At 37.5% G+C, this 27,289-nt stretch overlaps 1 protein-coding gene across 13 annotated transcripts in view; it reads right to left on the reverse strand.

Annotated features, from left to right (window-relative positions):
* Slmap (sarcolemma associated protein) overlaps positions 1 to 27,289 on the reverse strand; it is a 118,530-nt gene that overhangs the window by 51,328 nt on the left and 39,913 nt on the right. For all 13 annotated transcript variants that reach the window (XM_028754066.1, XM_028754065.1, XM_028754060.1 and 10 more), the window contains 7 exons: positions 18,350 to 18,497; positions 9,949 to 10,021; positions 6,315 to 6,351; positions 4,973 to 5,035; positions 1,932 to 2,027; positions 1,542 to 1,613; positions 174 to 314 (listed from right to left, as the gene is read on the reverse strand). In XM_028754066.1, the coding sequence (XP_028609899.1) occupies positions 174 to 314; positions 1,542 to 1,613; positions 1,932 to 2,027; positions 4,973 to 5,035; positions 6,315 to 6,351; positions 9,949 to 10,021; positions 18,350 to 18,497 (630 nt within the window). The remainder of the gene's footprint in view (positions 1 to 173; positions 315 to 1,541; positions 1,614 to 1,931; positions 2,028 to 4,972; positions 5,036 to 6,314; positions 6,352 to 9,948; positions 10,022 to 18,349; positions 18,498 to 27,289) is intronic.

The raw sequence follows: 27,289 nt of genomic DNA on the forward strand, positions 1-27,289 counted from the left end.
CATCCACATCAGATGGCTCAAAACTGCCTATAATTCCAGGTCCAGCGGATCCAAGGCCTTGGCCTTCTGTAGACACTTCCACTTGCACACAATACCCACACATACTACACACAGACAAATAATTTTAAAAGTAAAACAAATCTGTAAAAACAATAGCAATAAAAGTGAAATACCTCAACTTCTGAAAGTTTTCTAACCACTTCGATTTTCTCCTGAAGAACCCGCCTCAGGGACTCTTTGGCTGTGGTTTCATAGTTGTGTTTATCCTCCTGCAGTGCTATCAGCTCCTTCCGTAAACTATCTTCTGTTTGATTCTAGAATAAAAGACACTCACATTATACCAAAGTCACTTTTCTGTGAAAATTGTTTATCCTTTGAAATTAACACATTATACTACTCAAAATTATAAGTTAAGGTACCCACAAATACAAATGTTGGCCTATTATTAACTACATATGTATTTCAAAGTTGTATCGGTAAATTATGCCTTCAGAAATTATACTAATTTCAATAGGAATGAGCTAAAGGCAAATAGTTTCTCTCAAATATTAAGATTAATTAATGTATTCTATGGAAGCCATCACAGTTTTATTTGTGAGCAAAAATCATTGCTATCAAAAGCCCCAAACATTTTGGAATAACAGCTAAGACGAAAATAGTAAGAGCTTCATGAGGAAAAAGGAGATCCTAGGTCTAGAACAAAAACTGCAAGATGAACAGAGCCTCCAGGCTAGCAGGCGACAGGAGCCATCAAAGCAGGTGAGAGAGAGCCAGACAGCCAACCTCAAAGCATTTACTCACAGAAAACTCAGAATAATTTGATCATCAACAAAGATAACTACTAGTATAGACTGAAACACACCAAATGTACTTCAATCTAAACAAGGGAGAAAACACTTCATTGTCATTTGCTGTTGGATAAAAAATAATCCATTTACTCTGTTTTAATCTAGTAAATAATTGGGGGAGACTTGCTTATCCTGTTTTTTTCTGTAGAAACTATACTTCTGAGTAATGAAATAGTTCACGAAGGAAGAATTGTCTCTGAAGAAGTAAATGAAGAAATGACAGAATTACATTACTATGTTAAATATCCTTAATGAAATAAGGGGCCTAGTGAAGAATCATCAATGAATGATAACATCTTAAAAGGAAAGCCATCTGCCATTATATGTCTTTGACTGAAGATCAACACCATCCATGAAGGGAGGACAAGGAAAACAAGTATCATAACATCTAACCAGACCAATTATCTACTATTTTATGCCAAAGAACAAGAAAAATGTTTCAATAACAGTATATACCAAGTCACATTCCAGAAGGCAAATCACCTGTCAGTCAATATCAATTGTAATAGAAAAAGGAATCAGAATTGAACACAATTCTTCCTACTTATAGGTATGCTTGAATTTTTTCACGACAAAGATGTAAAAGAATTGTGGAACTATATAAAGGCTTTAGCATAAACTCAAATAACAGAGACCTGAAACTGCAGAAAACACCATGAATTCTTCCTTGAGTACCTGAGATTAAATACCTACTTTGGAGCATGCCTGCAACTGGTTTCCCATAACTTCTAACCGTGATAAGAGTCTATCTTCATCTATTAAAGCCTGTTGAAAAAAATTAGATAAAAATAAAAACCCAGAGTCACAACTGCAAAAAAATATCATGTAGTATAAATTTTATTGCCAACAAAATGAAGAAAATTGGGAAAATCAAGAGAGATCACTATAAAATGCTGCTTCAACTTTTGTTCTTTAGTTAAAGAATAACTTTACTTTTGTTTGCCAGAAAATCTTAGTTTTAATTCATTCAACACATACAAAAACAAACAAACAAACAAACAAACAAACAAAAACCCACCCTATTAAACGCTTAAATATAAGTGTTTCGATGTTTCTTAATTATTAATTAAGTAAATGGAGTACCTGCCAACTAGTATCTGAAGCCTCCTGGGTGATGGCTAGTAGCCGCTGAAGTGTGGCTAGCTTCTGTTCCAACATCTGTTCCCGATGTAAGGCCTCCTAACATAAATCACAAAAGAAATGCTAGTGAACTCGGCAGCATGATTCCTCTGAAGAATAACACTCAGTCTGGTTTGAACATATTCTCATATTGCACCCTGGATGCATCTTAATATTTTAGCCCATCTACTGGACTGCACGTACAGATGTAATAGGTTGTCTAGATGTTAACTTTTCCCTGCACAGAAACAACTTATTTGTTTTCTTTTTCAAAATACAAATGAGAAAAATTAACAAACATTTCTGCCTGTATTTAATAAATGCATAGCTGTGTTTGTGAAATGTTTATATATCTCAGAACAAATACATTTCAAACTAAGGCAAAACAATCTGGTCAACATCAAAACTACAACAGCTCTTTAGCATGGCATCGAAAATAGCAATAGCTTTCAGTTTTTCTTTTTAAAATATTATTTAAATATACCCACATGTATTTAAAAGAGAACTGTTCATGGCTTATGGCATTTTCAAGTGCTCTGACTCTCTGATTATCTCACAGAGCAGTAGCTAATATTAAAAAAATGAGAGCCCACTAACTATGAGCTTGATGTGATAAGGGGTCAAAGGAATCTGTGACTATGGTAGAGGACATGGAGAAGCAGGAGTACTCAGTGGTTCACAGTTGATGGCTGTTAGCAGCATCCCCTCACAGGCTGTGAAGGTAAAGAGCTCGCATCACTCAGTGTGGCTTTGTCGCACCTTCATCCTCTGCAGCTCCTGCCAGTACCCAAAGGACACTCACTAACAGTCTATCTTGGAGCCACCTTTGCTTTAAATAGAGCACTTAAGTTTAAAACACTAATTTATTGCTCTCCACATCCTTGATAAACAATGACTAGGGAAAACCTGGCCTAATATATACTTAGACATATTTTGTTTTAATGTAGACTGCGTAATCTAATAAAAACACCATCACCTGAGAATCCACATCAAAACGGCTATTTACCATATTCTATTTTAAGCTCCTGAAACATTCCTAATATTCAGGAAGTAGCAGATACAAAATGTTTGATTTATGAACAAAGCTGCCAGCCAACCACAGTTTTAGAATCTACCTTCACTAGATGGTGTCATTACATCTTTTAAAAAATTCCATTCCATTAATTCTGAACCAAACTTCAACAAGTATAGTACTTCTGTAAATGGTCTTTTAGATCTAAAGTATAAAAGGCATCTATTTCAGTTTTTTTCTGAAAGGGTTCATAATTTACATTGAAATCTCATCAATTCGGTAAGGATTATACAAGAAGAAAAAGCGATGAGACAATTCCTCTCAAAGAGTTAGCAAAGATAAGTGGACATTCAAAGAACTGACTGCAAAGTTGAGAAAGGATGAGACATTAAGCACGAGGGTCTCACTGGGATGAAAAACACCCACAGCATGCAGAATGTGACTGATCATTTAATCTATGCATTTCCTGTGTGAAAAACAAAGTGTAAATGCATCTCAACATTTTCTCCTGGCTCTCAAGAGAAACCCACAAAAACTAACACGTCTTCCCATTTAATAAGAAATGATTAATGACCTCCACATCATGAGTTTTATGTTGTAGGCACCATTGTAAGTGCTTTACTAATATTAAATCATATAGCCTTTATAATGTGGAGAGGTGTGCTACTACTTAACAGTTGCCTACATGAGGAAAATTAAGTCCAAAGGTTATTTGGTGGCAAAAAAACAAAACAAAAAAAAACAAAAACTCTTAAAAGATCAGATGCTAAAGCTAGGGATCAAATCCAGTGAGCCTTGATCCAGTCTGGCTGGACGAGCCTTTGCTCTAAACTACTTACCTGATGAGCAAATGTGTAAAATCACTTTCTATTCGGCACTCCATGGTGCTTGGTGGAAAATAAGATCTAATTACTACGTTAGTTATTTCTGTACTTTTACATAGATGCACATGTCAACTGCCCAACTAACAAAAGGACAGTGGGTCACTGGTGTTGACTTCATGGTTTTAAAGAGAAGACAACTAAAAGCCTACACAAACAAAATTGTTTACTGATGGTCACAGCACTGAGCAGAAAAACCAAGATAAAGATCAAAACTCCAGCCGGGCAGAGGTGGCGCATGCCTTTAGGAGGCAGAGACAGGCAGATTTCTGAGTTCAAGGCCAGCCTGGTCTACAGAGTGAGTTCTAGGACAGCCAGGACTACACAGAGAAACCCTGTCTCGAACCCTCCCCCTACAAAAAAAGATCAAAACTCCAATCCCTAAACTTCCATACCAAGTTTTTTTTAAACCATCCACACTTAGTACCATCACCCAAAGCCTGCACAAATAAATGAAAATAAAACAAAACAAAACCACTTCTCTGCTTTTAGAGTTGCTTGGGTCTCTTCAAATAAAGAATTAAGTGCTCTGGGGGGCCTTTCCAAGTGGCTGCACTGTGCTCTGGATCCTGAAACACAGTTCAAATGGGGGTTCTAGGGTCTAACTGTCAAACTACTGTAAACGCAGAATAGGGTAAATCACACTGCATGTGTGATGAATGCTGTGTAAATTCTTGAATTTCCCTGTTCCTTAGTTACTCCACATGGAAAAACAAGAACGAGATATCTACATTCTCTACATAACAGTCCAAATGAACCAACAGAGGTGAAGTACTACAAAGGAGGACGGCATATAATACAGACTACACAGTTATATATTCCTATCCCACAGTCAAAACCTGGACAAGTTTAATTTTACTCAAAAATCACTTCTGAATCCCCTCGGACTGGAAGAAAAAGAAAGTTCTCTTGCACATAAGCTCATCTTCTCCAGACTCAGCAGTCCTGATTCCTTTCTCTTCACAAGATCTACTTTTAAACCTTCATTCTTCCTTAAAAAGATATTTCCTGTGTACATGTTTCCAGCCAATATTTTTTATTCTGTATTTGTAAACTGGCAAAATAAAATCTAAGTTACTCTTAAAGGCTAAGAATTTAAGATTTCCTTTTACCTGTAGATACTGAGAAAGTTGGAAGAGTTCCTGAGAGTACATACTTGGAGTGTTAGCAGCAACCTAGAAATAAAACACAATGTTACCAGCACAGAAAACAGTATATTAAAAAAGCCATTAAGAGCCAACAAGATGGCTCAGCAGGTAAAGCTGCCTGCTATCAAGTCTGATAACTTCACTTTGATCCCTGTGCTAGACACTTTTATGCCAACTTGAACAGGTTAAGTCATCTGAAAGGAAGGAACCCCAATTAAGAAAATTCCTCCATAAGATCAGGCTATGCAGGCAAGCCTGTAAGGCATATTCTTAATTAGTGATTGAAGGGAAAGAACTCAGTCAATTATAGTTGGTGCCATCTCTGGGCTAGTGGTCCTGGGTTGTGTAAGAAAGCAAACCAAGCAAGCCATGGGTAGCATGTAGTGAGCAGCATCCCTCTGCATCAGCTCCAACTCTAGGTTCCTAGAGCTCCTGTCCTGACTCCCTTTCATGATAAACAGTGATGTGGAAATGTAAGCCAAATAAACCCTTCCCTCCCCAAGATGCTTTTGGTCATGATGTTTATCATAGCAATAGTAACCTTAACTAGGACAATCCCCAGTATCTACCTGGTAAAAGGAGAGAACCAACTCCTGCAAGTTGTTCTCTTATCCTCACTTGTACAGTGAGCATGCACAAAAAATAAAATGCACTTAAAGAATAAAAACAAACCAATTCCATGAAACAATGAATCATCTACTTTCCTAAATATGCAGATAACATTTTAATTGACTTAGTCTCTTAATTCTCAATTACTGTGTAAATTTGTTCTCAAAATATTTCTGCTATATGTCCAGAATGTACATTGGTGTTACACCGCTCACATCAGCTTTATAAGCAAAATGATGAAGCAAGTACTACTCATGAAATTTTGTAAGTGAAATCACAAACTTATACACAAAGGTGTTGAATCTTCTTCCTGTAGTTCTTATTTCAGAGCTGCTTTTCTGTACGGGCAAATACTGAGTGAGCGTCTTGGATAGAAAGCTTTGTTCCCAAAGCTTTGTTCCTAGACAGAACTGTACTTCAGTAGAAGGTAACAGTTAATCCCACTTACCTCTGGCTAGGCACACAACCAGGCACATTTAGTATTCTCAGTCAGTAATACATGGGCTACAAAAGCTTTGTCCGAAGAAACAGCCACTCCAAATTCTCCAGACAGTGAAGGTTATATTAACTACATACTCACATTTAATATTTACTTCATTACAAAAGCAGAAGTAAGTTTTTTTTAGGTAAGACATATTAAATATAAATGTCACTGAAATCATCCCCAGCGTTTGGAAAGCAACCGTTCACAACTTACTTTGTCTACAGGACTCGGTAATGGAGCATGGATGACACTGCAAAGTAAAGTTTAGAATTTTTATCTCATTTCCTGAAAACAGAGGAAATGGCATCAGAGCAACAGAGTATCTTGTCACAAAATTCATGCATATGCTTTCATGTAATTAGAAGATTGGCAATTATCTTAAGATATTTTTTAAAAACCAACTAATACATCTATATTTTTACTCATCATTCTCCTTAAAATAAATTTCACTCTAGAACGTATTAAGCACCTTTTGAGAACCCATATTTACTGAGTGCTGTGACAACTCCCTTTTTTAAGCATTTCAACACATTGAAGTATCTTTTAAATCATGTATTTTTAATTTGTAACATATAAATTTTAAAAATCAAATAAGTAAAGTTCTGTTGGAGAACAAGGTTATAATTTGCAAAGTGCTCTAGTGAAGAACAACTTTAGCTGTAAGACAGTAACAAGCATTCTTCACCTAGCCACCATGGACTACATCAAAGTTTACATGTGGGTATGAAACTGAACTCAGTGGAGGAAACACAACAACAGAGTCATTAACTGACACTAATTCCCTTTGGGGCCTGATATAGAACTCTTGACAGAAAAGCAGCAGCAATTAGGCATAAGGGCTCACTCAGAAAGTATACCAACTAGACCACACTGGCTCTGCTTACAAGCTAGAGGGCTAAGTAACTAATCAAGACATGCTCACCTTCCATACCCATGAAGTGGCCTCCACAGTTCTTAAGTATTAAATGTGCTGATGTAAACAAGTGGCTTAAACAGTGCAACACTAACCAACTAACCACTACCTTCTACTCTCATGAGAAAGGGACAGCTAAGGAAGCCAGGAACCCTATTTTATAAAGCCCTGTAAGATACTGTGTGTCTCTTGAAGGCAGGTAGAGGCAAGGACGTCACCTGCACCTTGTACACTCCGCATCTCAGAAAGCCATGTAGTGACAACCAGCTTGAAGGCTGATTGGGAAAGTTCCCAGACTCAACTGGTAAAGCACATGTGAATGCTGAGAAACTGACCTGGTATGGCATATACAGTGGAGAGTTAAGCACCAGCACCCATTTTCTGCACACCAGGATATCTTACAGAGACTTCACTGAACATGCATAAATCTTCTACTGTATTTATTTGAAAACATGTCTGTGTCTCAGGAATTATGATCAGTTCACCCCTGCATCCACAGAGCCTATCACAAGGCTCTAAGGAACTTACTGCCTAGTGAAGGTTTTCAAATAGTTTTAAGTGACTACAGGTATTCTTCTTTACTCTAAAATTCAAATGGATGTCTTCAACAGAAGTTGAACAGGTAATATATGTTAAATATGGAATATGTAGGAAGTATAAAAAACTAAACTAGAATTATTCAATCCTAGCATCCAGAGATAACCATTTTTTTGTATACATTCCTTTTTTCTGTCAATATGTATATATAGAGGGACATTAACACAAAAACACTAAATGAAACAAATAGATCTTTTAAAATCTGGCTTTCTTAAGTGACATAAGAAGGAATTCTCTTTGCTCATAAAAATCTGGATAAACAAACAAACAAACAAACAAACCCAAAAGGCTAAAAAAAAATCACATAACATATTCCACAAATATATTTGGTTTTTTACAGAAACTATATGGGATATGGGTATGCTGTGCTTGAATTGTTGAAAAACTTCTTGTGTATACAAAGAATATAACAAGAAAATGTTAGAAAGCAAAAACTTATTTAGTGTTAGATTTGTAAAGCTATAAGCAATTTCTATTTCTTGTTAGAAAATTATAAAATATAACAAAAACTAAGAAACAATCAGAACTACCTACTGAAGATCTTAAGAAATACTATACACTATTTACATAATAGACTTGGCATGTATTCAACCATTAATAGCCCTTTCAACAGGGATTAGGGAGACTCTTCAGTAGGTAAAGCCCCCATTGTTCAAGCATCCCCAGAACTCTTCTAAAAGGTCAGGTGCTATAGCCAGCTTGTAACCTCAGCACTCAGAAGGTGAAAAGAGGTAGATCCATGAGGCTCACTGGCCCTATTCCAATGAGATCCTGTCTCAAGACACAAGGCACACAGCTCCTAAGGATCAACACCTGAGGTTGCCCCAATCCTCCACATGCAGGCAATACACATGCATATAAACATTCACACTTATAGTCACTAAACGAGAAACAGTTAAAAAAATTAAATATTAAAGGACATTGATAAAATCATGCCTTAAAGAAACTGAAAGGCAAGCAGCAACAGCAAGGTGGTCCTCTGACTGCCACACAAGCCATGGCACCCAGGTATACTCACACACATGCACGCACATACAAACACAATCAAAAACACAAAGATAAGACCCACATATTTTATTAGATGGAACCTAACAACACAAAAGACACACATGACTGCTCAAAGCTTTTAGCTCTATCAAAAATAATCTCGTATCAACTAAATTTCATATCAACTGTAAACACTGGTCTTTAAAAAGTTGTGTATCACCAGTGGATTGATTAATAATTCCAGGACTGAAAGCTTATTCCTTGACCTATAAATTAGGCTCTACTATGTTAAAGTTCTTGAACTTTACTGCAACTCAATAAACTCTAAATAGAATAAATTTACAATCTCTGCCTTGCATCATCTGGCCATAAAATTACAGAAAGGAAAAAAAAACTTATAGTAGGTCCTAGGATTGCCGGGTAGTCCCAGCACCTGGGAGGCAGAGGCAGGCAGATTTCTGAGTTCGAGGCCAGCCTGGTCTACAGAGTGAGTTCCAGAACAGTCAGGGCTACACAGAGAAACCCTGTCTTGAAAAACCAAAAAAAAAAAAAAAAAAAAAGTAGGTCCTAGGATGATGGACAGGAGAGGACAGCAATGAAGGAAGGGAACGGGCTTTGCTTTACCTCTCTTCCTTGCTCACTACTAAGCTTTCCCTTAAACTCTAGACATTTTGGCACAATCAAAATCATGTAAACCACTAGTAAAATATAAACTATAATAACAGGAAGGAAACAAGCATCTAGCATAGTAAAGGTCTTTCTAAAATTAAAAGAAATAAGCATTAATACTTAAATACTTCCCAGACCTTTCCATACCTCACAGTGATAAATCTGTAAAAAGCAAAGGATATACTTATGTTTACATTTTAAACTCTAGATTTCATGGTAGGACTTGATATTGCTTCATAAAGCATAAAATACAACTCTGGGGAGATTATTTAACTCTCATTAAAAAATTACTAACTATATCAACATCTTCAAGTTCTGGAATATAATAATAACTACATTAACTCCATAGGCAATCACAGTGTAAAATGTTCTATATTAAAAAGGAACACACTAACTAACATATCCTAAATATTGCAAAAAAGCAACTAATTATCCATTCAAATATGCATTGTAAAATTAAACTTGGGAACAAAACAACCTTTAACTCTGATACATTATTATTTATTAGATTTTCAAATAATATAAAAAATAATTAAAACTGAAGTATATGTCAAAAGGTACTATGTTAATTTTTAATATATTAAAGTAATCTTATAGTTAGTATTAACAGTATGTCATCACTTGGAATATTACCAACCAAGATAATTAATCCAAAACTTCACAGCACTAAATCATACTCACTCTGAACGGAGTCGGGCTTCCATACCATCTGGTAGAAAAAGTTTTATTGTGGAAACAATACACCCATGGGTAACTGGTTAAAACAAATAAAATAATTATTTAAAAATATGAAGCTTGGTAGGTCTCATACCTAAATTTGTATTTCATTCACAAAAGTAATAATTCCTAGAAAAGTAAATACATCTAATGGTTTAATGACACTATCTACTACTACCTTAGAAAAACTTTTAATTCCTTAACAGACAATGAAAAGTCAACCACCCAATGTATTATGAAATAGTAAGAGGAGAGAAGATGTTATATCTTTATCTCAGTTTGCTGACATCACACCTAGTCTACTGACTTTTAAAAAGTAGTCCTTAGTCTTAATTCCTCTGCCTCCAACTGTCTCCCAATCATACTTCCTGAGACTTGAAAGTCCCTGATGCACAATGTAGAACATGTTACACACTCTTCCCAAGTTACAGGCAAGAAATTCAAGGCTGCTGACACTTGAGAGTGCCTCTCTGATTCTCCCTCTGTACAGATGCTCTGACACACACAGGAGGCTCTCCAGGGCAGCTTTCATACAGTTGTTTGTCTTTCCATCTCCAAAACCTTTTAATAAAGTCACAGCAGTTTCTCTGCATATAATGCATAATACTGCTTCTCACTCTTTTTCGTACTGAAGGTTTTGAGAAACAAACCTCCCATATACAGCCAACTGTATAGACCATGTGCCTTTTATAGAAAAAAAAAATGTCTTCCAATGTAAAGACTGATAGTTCTGATTTCTCTGTTCTTAAAATACCACATCACTGATGGAGTCAACAAATATGTTAGTTTGTTAAACTGACTTAAAGCTGATGTGGGCAGACAAAAACACATTGTATAAAGGTTTTAAGAGTAGTGCTTGGGGCTAGAGTGATGGCTCAGTGTTAAGAGCACTGAGTGCTCTTCCAGAGGTCCTGAGTTCAATTCCCAGTAACCACATGGTGGCTCACAGCCATCTGTAATGAGATCTCATGCCCTCTTCTGGTATGTCCGAAGACAGCTACTCATATACATAAAATAAATAAATAAGTCCTGCGGTGGTGGCGCACGCCCTTAATCCCAGCACTAGAGAGGCAGAAGCAGGCGGATCTATGAGTTCGAGGCTGGCCTGGTCTACTGAGTGAGTTCCAGGACAGCCAGGGCTATACAGAGAAACCTTGTCTTGAAAAACCAAAAAAAAAAAAAAAAAAAAGAGTAGTGCTTACAGTGACTGTATACATCTGCCAAGACTCAGTGAGTTTTGGCAGATGTATACAATATATAATATAGGGCATATTATATATATTATTTTTATATAGTTATATAAAAGTTTATTATATATTTATATTTTTATTATATATAAATCAATATTTTATTATATAATATATTGTACATCATAATAAGTATATATTATATAGTCATATAAAATAGTTCTATTGCTATCACTATATATCAATAAAACTATTACAACAATTATTATTGCTTTAGGGATACAATATGTTGAACAATAGCAACCATATTATCAAGATTATACATTATACATATTATATATATGTATACATGTATACATGTATACATATATACAAGATTATACATTATACAAAGTAATATGGCTATCATCTGGAAATATATATTAAATTTAAGGAATTTAGTACAGTTTAGTCAATATTTGTTTTCAGTGACTGATTATACACAAAAACTGCTAACACAGACAAAGAGCATCTACTAGGCAGTCTTCTCAGTTCTGCCTGAAATAGCCATCACTGTCATGAATCATTTGGTCTCTTCTCTTGAGGCCACACCCTCTAAGCTACTGCCACAGGTCTCTTATGCATAGGCAGGTTACATGCAATCTCCAAGTATCTTACTGTTTACAACCCCATATTTATGAACATCTGTGATGTTCTTTACCTCCTTGCTAACATAACCAAATACAATTTTTTTTTCTTTCATGGCTTCTGCATCAGTTCCTGCCTCCAGTTTCCTGCCTGAGGTTTCTGCCCTGATTTCCCTGTATGATGAGCTACAAGTTGTCAGCTGGAATAAAACCCTTCCTCTCCAAGTTCCTTTGTTTCTCCGGTGTTTTATCACAGAAGAAACCCTAAGACTAGCAGTGAGTGCTTTTAACCACTCCTTTTAATTGCTTTTAATTCCAGACCCCTGTGCTGGAATTCTTAATTCTCAGCTCAGAAAGACTTTCCTCAAATGCCAGAATGAGAGGTTTCTTTCCCTCCTGTGTCATCTAAGTTTTCCCTCTTATCCTGCCTCATCTCTTCTATGCCTCCATCTCCAGACATTCCAGTTTTTGCTCAAACCCCTCTCCCCCTTAGAACCACTCCCTATCAAACCTTCATCCTCAAATCTCTTATCTTTTTCTCTAACTTTCTTTTCCCTCAGAACCACTTCACTTAGTCCTTATTGCTGTCAACTGTGACCCTGCCCTTAAAGCCTCATCTCTTGCCTCCTCATTGACTCTTGCCTCCTCCCTCAAATCCTCTGTTGATTCAAAAGGCCAAATAAAAGCAAAACATTCCCCCTTTCTAGCAGCCACAGAGACCCCAGTGCTTAGAGCCTGATTCACTGACTCGTGATGCCATCACACAATTAGCACCTAGATCTTCATAGCCCTAGTATTTCAGCCCAAATAGCAGGGGTATTATAAAATTTATCTGTAAGCACCACCTATTAAACTCATACTCGAAAGAAAAAAGAAAGAGAGAGAAGGATGTGAAAGTGGTAAAGGCAAAAGCAGATCTATTTTGAAAGAGGAAGGGTATTACCGAGGGGATGGGACAAAAGAAGATAATGGGTGAATTGACCCAGAATATTTCATTTACATGTATAAAATGCCATAATGAAATACATTATGCCTGGTTAAAATATGCTAACAAAAATCTTTTAATGAATTTATAACAAAAAGAAACATAGGAGGATGAGTTATAGAATAAAACTGCAGTACCAGAGCCAACATGTGATATATCACATCAGCAATTCTATCAGCTAGGTTACTCTCACATTCAGCAAACGGACTGACACATAAATCAGTGAGGCTAAACAAGGGCTAATGCAGAGGAAGCGGGGAAAAAGTCCATGTCTTAGTATCTATGAAAAGATTTCATGTTAACTAGATACACACAAAAGCAGAGGAACCTTAGTGATCTTTTGGATTAGCAACAAGAATTTAAGAAATGTAATTGGCATGTTTTTTAATATTTGTATCAATCAACTCAGTACAGTAGATTTTCCCCAAATACTGTGCTAAAAAGTATTAACAAAAAAGGAACTAGAAGCCAGGCAGTAGTGGTACACACCTTTAATCCTAACACTTATGAAGCAGAGGCAGGTGGGTCTCTGATTTCAAAGCCACCCTGGTCTACTCAGATTGAGTTTCAGGACATCCAGGGTTACACAAAGAAATCTTGTCTCAAAAAACCAAAATCAAAACAAAACAAAAGAAAATGGAGGGAGGAAAGGAACTGGGAATCAGATGAGTTTGGGAAACACTGGGTTAAAAGAAGTTTACAATGTTTTTATGAGTATTACTTCTGAGCTTTCTTTGGGGTGGGAGGACAAAAAGAAAAGGCTAAGGATAGTTATTTCTCAGTAGTAGAGCAATTGCCTTGCATACATGCAAGGCCCTAGGTTCAATTCCCAGGACAGAAACAAAAAACTTCAAGAGTATTTTTACAGCATAAAGATACATTTTATCTGACCATCAGCTACACCCCCTTGTCCTACTTCAAAAACACTTATAGAGAATCTGATATTGTGAGGGAAATACTTGGAATAATAGTGTACTAAAGAAGTCTATAAAATATTTTGTTCTCAGTCACCACAAAAAATGATTTCTGTATTTCATACTCAAGGACTAAATAGTAAAGCATATAATTTACATTTGTCCAGAAAGGAAAGGAAGCATCAGAACATTGTCACATTAACTATACAGATATTCTAAACCACATATAAATTTCATCAGTGTTAAATAGGGAAAACAGGTGTGTCCAAATGGTGGCACCAGAACCCGTGAGGGAGAACTATTTATGACGACTCCGTGCATAGAGACTACTAAAATCAAATAACACTATAAGCTGACTGCCACTGGGTTTCTCTCCTGCTATCTGCACAGACCATTTACTTTGGTTTCCAGAGCTTTTTACTTTGTGGTACACATTCGGCCTCTTTTTGCCTCTTCACACATATACCACTTAGGGGCCCATGTTCAGTCTGACTGGCTTAAAACCTTTTGGAGGCCATGGAATGGGAAGGAGAGACAATGAGGTCTAATTATATCTGGCTCTGGCTAGAACCCTGTTCGGAGTAGGGAAGCCAGTGACATTCTATACTTATTGGTCATCTGCAGGATCTCAAGAAGATTGGCAACTGCAGGATGAACAACAATAGGATCCTTAAAAACCCAGAAACGTTTTTAAAAAGAAGACCTGAATCAGGTATTAGCATTTCTAGACTAAAATAACTTGCATTAACTGATTTTTACCATTTAAGATAAAATAATTGTCGAGATTTTTCTTAGTTTTATTTTATGAGGCTTCCGGTTCCTAGGCTTTAAGAGTCAGAAGTGCAGAGGACGAAGGGTGGTGATTCAACAGTGCTTTTGTTCTAAAATTAATATTCTATCATTCTATCTTCTCTTGAGAACTACAGTTTAGTCATCACAAAGCTTTCAATCTTCAAGTACTTTTTAAAAAGATTTCTGTTTGAATTATGTGCATAGGTGTCTGTGTGTATGTGGACACGCTCGTGCAGGTACCTGAGGATTCCAGAAGGTGTCAGACATCCTGGAGCTAGAGTCACACACACTTTTGAATTTGAGCGCCTTTTGTGGGCACTGGGAGCTGAACTCTGGTCCTCATTAAGAGCACCACATCTCTCCAGCTTCTTCAACTACTTTCTACACTCAGGTGTAACTGAGGCTTGTTGTTGTTTTCCAAGTCCTGGGGATTAAATTAGGATCTCATTCATACCTGGCCAGCATTCTACCAATGAACCAACCTCCTACCAACCAAGGAGATATAAGTGCTTTTATGCTTTCTCTTCATCTACTGGTTTTCAGAATGGCAAATACATTTCATCTAAGTTCTTCTAAAAGTAATTGAAAAAATCCATTTTCCCTTGTAAGTTTTAATGTAAGCCCATCAACTTAAACATATTTAACATACTTCAACCCAATGCTGCTATAATTTAATGTTCAAAATGCTCATCTTTCACAGTGGAGACTCACTTGTGTTAATTCCTAGAAGTCCTTTTAATGGGAGGCCCGCAATCTTAGACAAATACCTCTACTAATATAACAAAAATCTTTCAGGCTCAATGTATATATTCACTGACCTTGACTCAGAATCTGCTGTTTCCCCAACAAGTCTTGACTCTACGTAGTTTCTAAATCCTTTTTCTCAATATGCAGATTCCTCTACTTTATTTCTCTCAGCATACCATGAGTAATTACTACTGGCTTACTCTTTTTTCCCCATGAGATGTGGTTCTGTGGGCTTACCTACTTGCTCAATAAATATTTACTGAGAACTTGCTGTTTACACAACAGTATTGCTGGGAATAATGTTGAAAACAAAGGTGATTATATGTCCCTGTCTTTAAGATCTCAAGAGGGAAACAACCAGACATACATATAAAAAGAAGGAGCCATAGCTGCTGTAGGAACTAAAAGAACACGGGCATTTGTGCTGAGCATGGACAAGGGAAGGTTTGATAGAAACAGACATAGTGAGCAGAACAGACAAAGCAAGGTTGAAAAGCTGCAAATGGAAGGAAAGACAAAAAACAAAAAGTTACAAATAAGAAAGAAAGCACACAAACAGCAGACAGCTGGAGTGCACTGAGAACAAGAATAAGAAGTAAAGGACAGGTGGGTCTCACAAGATTAGAACCAGCCCTGCTTTTTGTAGGAAGTTTCAGGCCAGCCAGAACGACATGAGATCCTGTCTGAAGAAAAAGAGGAAGAAGACAAAGAAGCAGTAAAGGATGGGGCCTCAAGCAATTAGAGCACTTGCTGCTCTTCCAGAGGACCTGAGCTCTAGTCCCAGCACCCATGCTGGGCAGCTCACAGCCATCTGCAACTCAGCTCCAAAGACCCTACACTTTCTGGGCTCCATGCGCACCTACACATGGGTGGCAAACAGACACATGGATGTTAATTGTTTAAAAAGAGAATGTATACTTCAAGGCCCTCTGAATGACAGTCCCCAATAAATGTCTCACTAAACGACCTTTCCTCTCTAATACAGTTTGAAACTTTTGACTTCTTCTACCTAGGCTATCTAGTAGTACTGTATAAAGGGGTATACAATATCATACTATTGTTCAACATTTTTTAGAAATCTATACTCTTTCCTAGTATAAGCTTGAACAGGTGATACATGTTTTCTAACATAACTGTATCTCAATAGCCTACAAATTAAATAAAGTTTGTTAATACAATAAATGCCCAACACATTTAAATGACTTTATTTCCTAAGATGGCAGAAAAGATAAACATTTCAAGAAGCCTTCAGAAATCTAATATTGCAGAAATATTGTACTAGTAATTATCCTAAATCTCCTTCAGACATAGATGGGAGAAGAGTATGAAAGACTCTAGAAAGAGTTGAAAGCTGCATTCTGTAATCAACACCCTGTAGATCTGCAGAGATGCTGGCATATTGAAGGCTTTGCTCAGCGTAGCTTAACTAAGCCATTTCTTAAAACTGATCGCTGCATTCTTTTATCAATTAATGCCTAATAAATTCTATTCAAGAGTCCTCTATCAATAAGTAAGAATTTCTCCAAGCAAATGGGAGGTGGACTTCTTACGTATGGGACTCCACTCACTTGAGCCTGAGAATGCTAGGACAGCAGCAGAGAGGTCTGCCCAGTGCACTGTGAGCACAGCTTGAGTACTTGTACTAAGGAGCAATCAACACTTCACATCACAACTGTACATGTAAGTCGGCTCTACCTAAAACTAAGTACCAAAACAAAACTTAGAGAGGAGGAAAACTAATCTAACAGAAATCTCAGGGCAATGCAAATTTATGCAGAGATCTGCAACAAATGAGAGTCAGCACCACTGCCAAGTCCACTGTACTGTGAAAAACATCAGTCTAAAAGATTTAGGGCATCTCCAGATCAGACCATGCTCAGAAAACAGGAGAAACTTGCCAAGCTATCGGTCCACTATCTAATAAACTAATTAAATTAATAATAAAGTAATTAAACTAAATTAAATTAAACTAATAAAGTATAACTGCTCTCTTTCGGTTTGTACCAGAAGTGGTTTAATTTTGAGTCACCCTTAAGAGTTCATAATCAGAGAGCAGACAGTGAAATAGTTAAAGCCAACAAATTTCAGAATTGTAATATAAATAATTTTAAAGAGCAATTGATTATTTAGCTAGAGAATTTCCAGTTTCAGGGACTGTAGCACAGGAAAGCTTATACTTGCATTTAGCCTAAAGCGATAAATCATACTTGATCTATATCAAGCATGGGTCTCCTTGTTCTCTTCTGTCATTTATTGGATTTCTTTGGTACTGCAGATAGCCATGTGTATGATCTATTCATGAGGCCAGTGATACATAGAGAAACATAAGCTTGGAGCATGTTTTGCAAAACTGAAGTTTCCACACAAAAGGAGCACAAGGAAGCATTTTACCCCACAGTTTTTTCATGGCATACTGGTATAAGAAAAATGGCACCTAGGTTTGCAGTCATCACTCTCTGACTGTGAGCAAGAGTATGCTAACATTTTAACAGCAGGTTAAAGACAGGAGAAAAAAGGACAGTGAGGACCTTAAAGCCATAATTACTTATTTTTAGGATAAAACATTTAACAATCATGGCATTATTTTTATAATTTTTTAGTTAGGATACAAAATACTAAGTTTCACTCTATCTTTTTATACTTACACATGTGTAGGAGTACAAGTATATCAACTGCTTCACTTAGAGCATCTATCCATTACCCCTCCTACAGCGCTCTAGCTCATTTCCCTTCTGGTCTCATGACTGAGTTCCATTACAGCATTAAGTCAACCAAACAAACTGTGTCCAGCCTGCTCATTAAATCTCAGTAAGTCTTGCTGCTGGTAATAAATACCACCCCATAAGTTCATCTTAGCTGGGTGTGAGGTCACTGCAGCCAAGTGCTTCCTGACACAATAGCTCCTTATGATTTTATAACATGATGAAGAATATTCATTACTAATTAACATTTTATAAGTTACAAATTAAAAAGCAAAAATAAAGTGGTTAACTTTAAATTTTTTGCTTCACATGTCCTTAAATAGCTTTTACAAGAATGTAATGTTTTATAGCACTACAAAGAATCTGAAAGCTTATAAAGATGAATGGCAGGAAAAACTGATCACACGCATACCTTTCCGTGTATTCTCTGTCACATCTACCCCAAACTGGATAATGTCACCAGAAAGAATTTCGCATGGTGGACTTTCTTCAGAGCCTCGACTCAATCTCTGGCTATTTATAAAGGTACCATTACTACTTTTAGTGTCTTGGAGATAAAACTGAAAAAAAAAAAAAAAACAAATGATTAGAAGTAATAATTTCAAAACTTTTAAAAAAGTACAGTCTGTCACTTTACAAACTACTTCAAGTAGACTTTTCCCCTATCAACTGAAACCACTCATTTCAGTTAACATTCAGTATATATGAAAATAAAAACTTAAAACAGGATAGCTAAAAATAGAACTGAACATATGGTAGAACCACCTCATTAAACAGATTGTGTTATGTTAAACATAATTAGAGTAGAACTCAACAGTTCGGAAATGTCTTGGTATTTATCCAGAATAATGGAAAACACAAGTCTTCACAAAACATTCATAATAGCATTGTTCATAAAAAAATAAAAACCAGAAACAACTAAAAATGCCTATCAACTGGCTCTATAACAAATGCAGCCTATCACACCAGGTTACGTTTGACAATACAAAGAATTAAGTACTGATCCATGTATACCTTCATATGATGAGCCTACAGAACATAATGCAGAAAAGACAGATGGCGATGAGAGTGACAGCACATTCCTGTAACTTCAGCATTCTGGAGGCTGAGGCAGGAGGATTATGAGATCAAGGACAGAAGACCCTGTCTCAGAAGAAAAGGGAAAAGACAAATGAGGACTGATGGCAGCTCAGGACAGAGTGCTTGTAAGCATACACAAGATCCTGGATTCAATGCCCAGCAGGACAGTACAGGAGGTGGCAAGGGAGAACCAGCTGCAGAGATCACCACAAGTCTCCAAAGACCATATATACCCAAAACATACAAAATGTGTGAATACATAAAAACAAAGGCACATCAGTGATTACAGGGAACTAAGGTAGCAGAGTGAGTGATTGATAGTTTCTTTTAGAAATAGTGAAAAAATATGGTTGTACAACACCATGAATGCAATAAAAGCTACTAAGCTAAACACTTTAAAAGGTGAATTTTAATTCTGAAACAGTAGCCCGTATCTGTAATCCAGCACTCAGGAGTCTGAATTTGATACCAGCCTGAACAACATGATAGCTCAATGCCAGCCCAAGTAATATAATGAAACCTAATCACAAGAGTAGAATGAAAAAGTATACAGTACAGATACTAATATTCATATATAAATAAGAAATGTGATGGTTAAACAAGTTAAATTATCTTTCTAAAGATCACAGAGGTAATACACACAAACAAGGATTCAATTAATAGGCTCAGAAGAATATAACTTTCATGTTTCATTATCCTTCATTCACCTCTCAAGCACTCTTCCAAAATTAATCACATCAACAATTTGCTAAAAATGACACTTCATTTCATTTATTCGTAGGTAACAATGTAAAGGCTGCTGTACTATCTATAAATGACTTATTCTGTTTAAAATTTCAACACAAAACAACTGCTGACTTTGTCTAGCAATCCATACACTTAATTACAGATCACTAACTAAATTCTGTTGATATTTTACAAATATATCTGAAATTTATATCCCTTAACACCAGGAAGACAAGGACAGGAGACCCTATCAGGAAAGAACAGTTATTCACAAAACCTTTTATAACATTAGAACTTAAAAGAATGGAGGGGATACTTTTAATATATCATTAGGAAATGTGGCAACAAATGGATTCTTGTTTAATTTTTTAGTATTTATGTCTGGAAAAGACATACATAGCTAATACAAAATTTACAATCACTTCAAACTTCAAATAATGACCTGTTTGCCAGTTAAGTGAATTTATAGGATTAAAATTCTATCCTTTTAATACTTTAGATTAGTTTTATTTAAATATGAGTGTTTTGCCAGCATGTATATATATGCACCATGTGCATGCTGGATGCCCACAGAGGCCAGAAAGGGTGTTCAATCCCTGGAACTAGGCATGTCTGTAAACTACCATGTGAGTGTTGAGAATCAGTTCTGAGTCCTTGGCAAACGGAACACGTACTCTGAACCTCTGAACCACTGAACCACTGCTCCAGCCCTGTTGTTGTTCTTGTTTTAATATGAAAAGTAAAAGAAAAAATAAAAGTTCATGGAACAGGGCTCAGTACTATTTATTTAAACTTTGTTTAAAAGTTGCAATCTTTGGTCTCCACTTAGCTGGAACATGTTATTTACATTAATTGCTCATTTTTTGTTTGTTTTTAATCTAATGGCTTCCAAAATAAAATATAAAGTGCTTTCTACCATACCCTAGAGAGGCAGTCCTGTGTGATACTGTTTCCTCTCTCACATCTTTCCATGGCACATGAATGTCCACTCAAAGCTCTGAATCTATACTTGTACACAGACTGGATTTCCTTGAAGCAATATCTATAACAATACACTGTTTCTTTGTAAACTTTTCAATGTTTACAAAGGGGCCTGACCAGACCTGAGAATCACAAAATAGCTACTAGGGGACAGTTTGGAGGACCATACATACTTGGTTCCTAGTTGAACCCAGGGCCTCTCAGTGAAAAATTGGGATCTACCACTCAGGTAAACAAGCTCCCCCATGGAAATTCCTGAAACAAACTAGCCAACCAAAGCTGCATGCCAAGACATGACTTCTCATAATGGAAAGAGAGTTGATGGAAATGGAGTCAGAAGTGACAACAGGGACTGCAAGAGAAAAGATCCATAAAAAAGTAGAGAAGGAAAAATAAACTCATGTATTTATAGAGCATTTCACAAAAACAACACAAGAGGGCGCTCTGTGAACTTAAAAACAAACTTAGAGACCTTAGGAAAATAACCGAAGATACAAGTATGGGGCAGGAGTGGGGAAACCTCTAGAAAAGGTAAGAAGAGGCTAAATAAATAAATAAATAAATAAATAAATAAATAGAAAAGGTTCTACAAGAAATGTTGGCGTCATTAAGTATAATAAACAGTACCTAAAGAGAAATGAAAAGCAATAGGGAAACAATTTTTGTAAAACCACAGAGAAATGAACAAAGGCCAGCAGCAGACCGCCAGGGTAGTGGCTTCCAGCATCCGTCCACACAGAGAGACTTTAAAAAGGAAAGAAATCAATAACACCTCCAGAACCAACCTAGCTAGAACTCAACAGCAAAGTAAGCTAGCATCAGTCACCACATGCTTCCTCTCAAACACGGACTCCAGGTCTTTATACTCCGTGTGTGTGTGTGTGTGTGTGTGTGTGTGTGTGTGTGTGTGTGTGTGAGAGAGAGAGAGAGAGAGAGAGAGAGAGAGAGAGAGAGAGAGAGAGAGAGAGGGAGAGAGAGAGAGGGAGAGAGGGAGAGAGAGAAGGAGAAGGGAAGAGCTATCAGTCGGTCTAAACAGAGTTCAAGAGGAAATAATGGGAAGAAAAAAATTCCACGTTACCTTTCATGTAGAACCTAGATTTTATTATACACAGGAAGGAAGAAAGGAAGGAAGGAAGGAAGGAAGGAAGGAAGGAAGGAAGGAAGGAAGGAAAGAAGGAAAGAAGGAAGGAAAAGGGCATTTAAGAACAGTAAGAAAATTTGTGGTATCACTCACCCTTGGCCTGCCTACCCAACAGAACAGCAGAAATCTGGACAGCACCAATATGCATTCCCAGAATGGAACCTTGCTTGGTACCTGGCTCCAGAGGGAGCAGACCAGACCGTAATCACAGATTACTGTATATTTTAACCTTTCCAAAAGTGACATGAAGGGCAAATGCAGAACTCACCCAAGCTAGAAAAGTAATTGATACTGCTTAAAAAGTGCATTTTACCTAAGCAGTGCCACGTAAGAAAATTAATCAATGTTACATGCTACCCCAGAAGACATAAGTCAACCAATGTTATGCATTAATAGAAAGGGAGAACTCGGCCGGGCGGTGGTGGCGCACGCCTTTAATCCCAGCACTTGGGAGGCAGAGGCAGGCGGATTTCTGAGTTCGAGAGTTCGAGGCTAGCCTGGTCTACATAGTGAGTTCCAGGACAGACAGGGCTACACAGAGAAACCCTGTCTCGGAAAAAAAAAGGGGGGGGGGGGAAGAAAGGGAGAACTCAGTCATCTCAGTTTATGCAGAAAAGGCATTTGACAGAACCAGTATCCCCTCTTGTAAAAACACTCAGGAAGGTAGAATTAGCAGGCAGCTTCCTAACATGAAAACTCAACACTGAACCTTAATACACAGAAGAGGAGCAACCTAACTTCAAGGTAGAACTGCATATTAAAAGTCATTTGTGTGTGACATGGTGCACGGAGAGAGCCAGTGTAACAAAACACACACTATCATAATGAGGAGAAGAGCACTGGGAAATCATAAAGAGTGAGAGACAGCTGAAAGGAGCTGAGAAACAGAAATGACGAGACACAAAGAACAAGGGGTGTGGCGGTGGGGGTGGGGTACACAAGGGGCTCTCAAAAGTAAGCCAGACAGCCCTGGTGAGGACAAAAGACTGACCATCCTACTAAAGAACAGACCTACAGCTCTCACAAGCCCCAGGTCCAGGGTTTTTTGGGTCACTACAGGGTTGCCCAACTGTCTCCAGGGCTGTTTGGCCTGTGTCACCTTGAGAGAATCCATTATCTAAACCTGAGTTACCCTGGATGTCCTGAAAAGTACCAAGCACAAGGAAGGCTGAAGTCAACCTCACAGCCCCAGGGTAAGACAAACAACAGTGGCATTCAGGAGTGGAGGCGGGGCCTTCACAAAAAAAAAAAAAAAGTTCAGGCTCCATTCAAGCAGTGATTAGACAGGGTGAAGTCACAGATGGCTAGGGACTGACCTTAACTTTATCTCCCATGCCTCCAGACTCTACCTGGAGCCAGAGGACTCACCTCTGGAACCACCCATCTGCCAAGAGGCTCACTGCTAACTTCTTAAAATGTGAGTTGTGATCCGCATGGCAATAGTAAAAGCTTTCTGAAAATGCAACAACCAAAATGTAATTTAAAAACAACTATGTGTAGATCTGGAGTGTTTCTGGCAGCACTTGCTCCCACAGCACATGACTTCATGGTAGCCCTGATTCTCTGTACAGGCATGCCATCACACCATCCATATACACACACACACACACACACACACACACACACACACACATACACACACACACATACATACATATATATTTTGCCGGAAACCCTTGGCTTTCGTTCAAGACCAGTGTAGGAGCTCCACATACAAAGAGCTTGCTCTCAGAGAAACATAATTGTTTAATTACAGAAAACGAAGACTTTTAAGTATTTTACTACTGCCATTTCTTATCATGGAAGAATCAAATTTGTATATCTCAGGATTATATTAGGTTAGAAAGTTTGATTTTAAAAACTTTTGTTGATATTGCTGATTTCAACTTCACAAAAATATGTTATTTTGCCTTGGGATTAGGGCAAAACTTTCTCAATGATTTCTGAAATAACTTTAAATATATTTCTGCCACTTGTCCTATATATTTATATAAGTGGTATTCTATTGATGATTTTAAAATCGAAGTATTGACCCATTCTGTAAAACCTTAAAGATCTTGTCTTACATTATCAAATATTCAGACATAATATATAAAAATAAACAACCATAGCTATGTTATTATTATGTAATTTTGCTTTCATCCAATAAATATCCAAATTATATATATACATATATATTATATATATTATACTTATTTTAAATTAATTTCATTATTTATTCCAAGTAAACGTTTTATTTACATATTGATTCTAGATGCTTACATACCCATGGTCACATACATATCTCTCAAGTGACAAAGAATCAGGTGTGGAAAAACTGTAAGAAGTAGACATTAAACATGCCGAAACTCCAGTGGACCACTATACATCCACAGGTTCCCTCAAACAGAACTTAGATTTAACAGATTTAATTGTTGTGTTGTTGAGACAACCTCACCACATAGCTCTGGCTGGCCTCAAGTTCATTGAGATCTACCTGCCTCTGCCTCCCAAGTGCTGGAATTAAAAATATGTGCCACCACACTCAACACTATTTAACAGATTGGTTCTAAGATTCGTTTTTATTTTTCATATAATTTTTTATGTTTTAATTTGTAATATATTTACATCATTTCACCCTTCCCCTTCCTCCCTTCAACCCCACCCATATACCCCTTTGCTTTCTAATTTATGGTTTTTTTCTTTAATTGGTCATGGTGATGTGTGTGTGTATTCATTAGTGTACAAATACAACATATTCCATCTGTATAATGCTACTTGTATGTATATGATTTCAGAGTTGAATACTTGGGCACTGGATTGCCAAACTGGATCTCTTCCCTGGGGAAGATCATTTCTCCTGCTTTCAGTAGTCCTTAGTTGCCTATCGCTTCTTGTCTATAGTTGAGGCCCCCTGAGCTGCCCCCTTCCATGTCAGCATGTCTAATGGTATCATTGTTATTCAGGTCTTGTTTAAGCAGCCACTACGACACTTATGAACCCTAATAGTGATCAACATGGCATGATAACCCTAAAGGTTGCTGTAATAGAAGTATACCACCTGGTGGTATCCAACAGCTTGGTAACCAACAGCTCTCTAAATGCATTTAAGAACCGCTCAACAAGAAGGAAACCATGCCAGATGGAAACCTACCCAACTACCCAAGCAGGGATAGTGAAATGGATCTCGGAAGAGAACCTACAATTGCCACTTCACTAAACCAGCCTAATCCCCCAACAAAACCCTAAATATTTATCCTTATATCCTTAAGTGTAGTTTACAAACCTCATCAAAATTTTTTTTCTCTTTGTAACAGACAGAGACCATTCCAGAAAACCTCAAGTACAAAGAGCAAGAGATCATGGTGCCCAGTTCCAACTGATACATCTACAATACAATTCTTCCACCTCAGGCTCAGGGATCATAGTAGAAGAGAGGATGCAAAGACTATAAAAACCAGGCGAATCTGAAGTTTACTGTGAGATTGTATTGCCTAGAAATGTCAGAGCAGCTATACCCACGAAGCTATTTAACAGATTGTTAAAGCACAGTGACAAGTCTGTCTTAAAGATCTCGGTGCTGCTCTTGCTCCCCAGACTTCCAATGCACTTGGAACATAACCCCTTCCTGAAACATAACTAACTTGGAGATATAAACTAGTACTCTTTACAGCCCAAAGACTGTAATATTAACTGTGACCGCCAGAGGCCACTGATGTAGCAAAGGTAAAATGGTGAAGACAGCAACCACACATAGAGCCAGTAGGGGGAAAGATCCTGAAGGCATCAGTCAAGTAGCCAGCCTAGTTGAACCAGTGAGCTCCTGGTTCAGTGAAAGACCCCCATCTCAAAGAACAAAGGTTGGGTGGGTTGGCAGAATAACTCGCCACCAATCCTAAAGGTCTGTTCCCAGGCTCACACAGTAGAAGAGAACCAACTCCAACAAACTGTCCTCTGACCTCCATATATATCTCAGCTTCTGTCTCTACACACACACACACACACACACACAGAGTAAAATGCAATTTAGAAATCATTTTTAGATTTGTATGTGTACATCACATGGGTATTTAGTGCCGACAGAAGTCAGAAGAGGGTATCAGATCCCCTGAAATTGTAAACCTGGTCCTCTGAAAAAGCAATAAGTGCTCTTAATTGATGAGCCATCTCTCCAATCCTCAAGTTTAAAAAAAAATTAAAGAAATAAAACTAAACAAAAGTAGAGACAGATATAGAAAGAGAGCCAACATTAAATTGACTTCTGGACATGTGTTGTGGTATAGCCGAACATGCACGCATCACACCCACGATACATAGATAGATAGATAGATAGATAGATAGATAGATAGATAGATAGATAAGTGATAAAGGCAATGTACACACACATGCATCTCACACACACCTTACACACATATACATACACACATGCATCTCTCACACACACACAAGCATCTCAAACACACACATCTCACACATATATACATACACACTCATCTCTCTCTCTCACACACACATCTCACACACACATGCGTCTCTCTCACACACATACACATTTACTTACTTATATAAGACTAACATAACAAACCCCCTAACCAAACTGATAAAAGAGAAAACTAACAAAATTAAAAGTGAAAAGAGGGACCTTAAGATAAATACCAATGAAATCTACAAAATCTACAGGATCTAAGCTAGGGAGATGTCTCAATCACTAACATGCTTGCCATGTAGCAAACATGAAGACCCGACTTTGGATCTCCAGCATCATGGCTACCTTGGTGTAGTCATGCATACCTTAAACCTCAGTGATAGATGAAAAGGACAGAGGGTCACTGGGACTTGCTGCTCATCAGCCTATCCAAATAAATAAATACATAAATAAATAAAAATAGTGAGCTCTTTGCTCAAGGAGAGACCTATTTCAAATGAATAAGGCAGAAGTGAGAGAAAACACCAACATCCTACCCTGGCTTCCAAGTGCACAGGTGCAACACAAGTGTGACTATACCACCCTCAGCGCACACATGCGCACGTGCACGCACACACACACACACACACACACCCTGATCCCAGTATTGGGAAGAAAGAGACAGGAGAATTCCTGGGATTTGCTTAGGCTCAGTGAAAGAGACATCTCAAAAAATAACATTGGGCATGGTGGCTCATGCTTTTAATCCCAGCACTTGGGCAAAAGCAGTCTGTGAGTTCAAGGCTAGCCTGTTCTCTACAGTGAATTCCAGACCAGCCAAGACTACAATGACGAGTGAGATCCTGTCTGGACAAACAAACAAGGCAAAGGTTTGGGGGTACCCACATAGTAAATGACAACTACCTGTAACTCCAATTCCATGGCAATCCTGTGCCCTCTTCTAGCCTCCAAGGACACCTGGTACACACATTGTGTGTGTGTGTGTGTGTGTGTGTGTGTGTGTGTGTGTGTGTGTGTGT

This window comes from Grammomys surdaster, unplaced genomic scaffold, assembly GCF_004785775.1.
Source record: "Grammomys surdaster isolate TR1022 unplaced genomic scaffold, NIH_TR_1.0 125979, whole genome shotgun sequence".
Taxonomy (NCBI): domain Eukaryota; kingdom Metazoa; phylum Chordata; class Mammalia; order Rodentia; family Muridae; genus Grammomys; species Grammomys surdaster.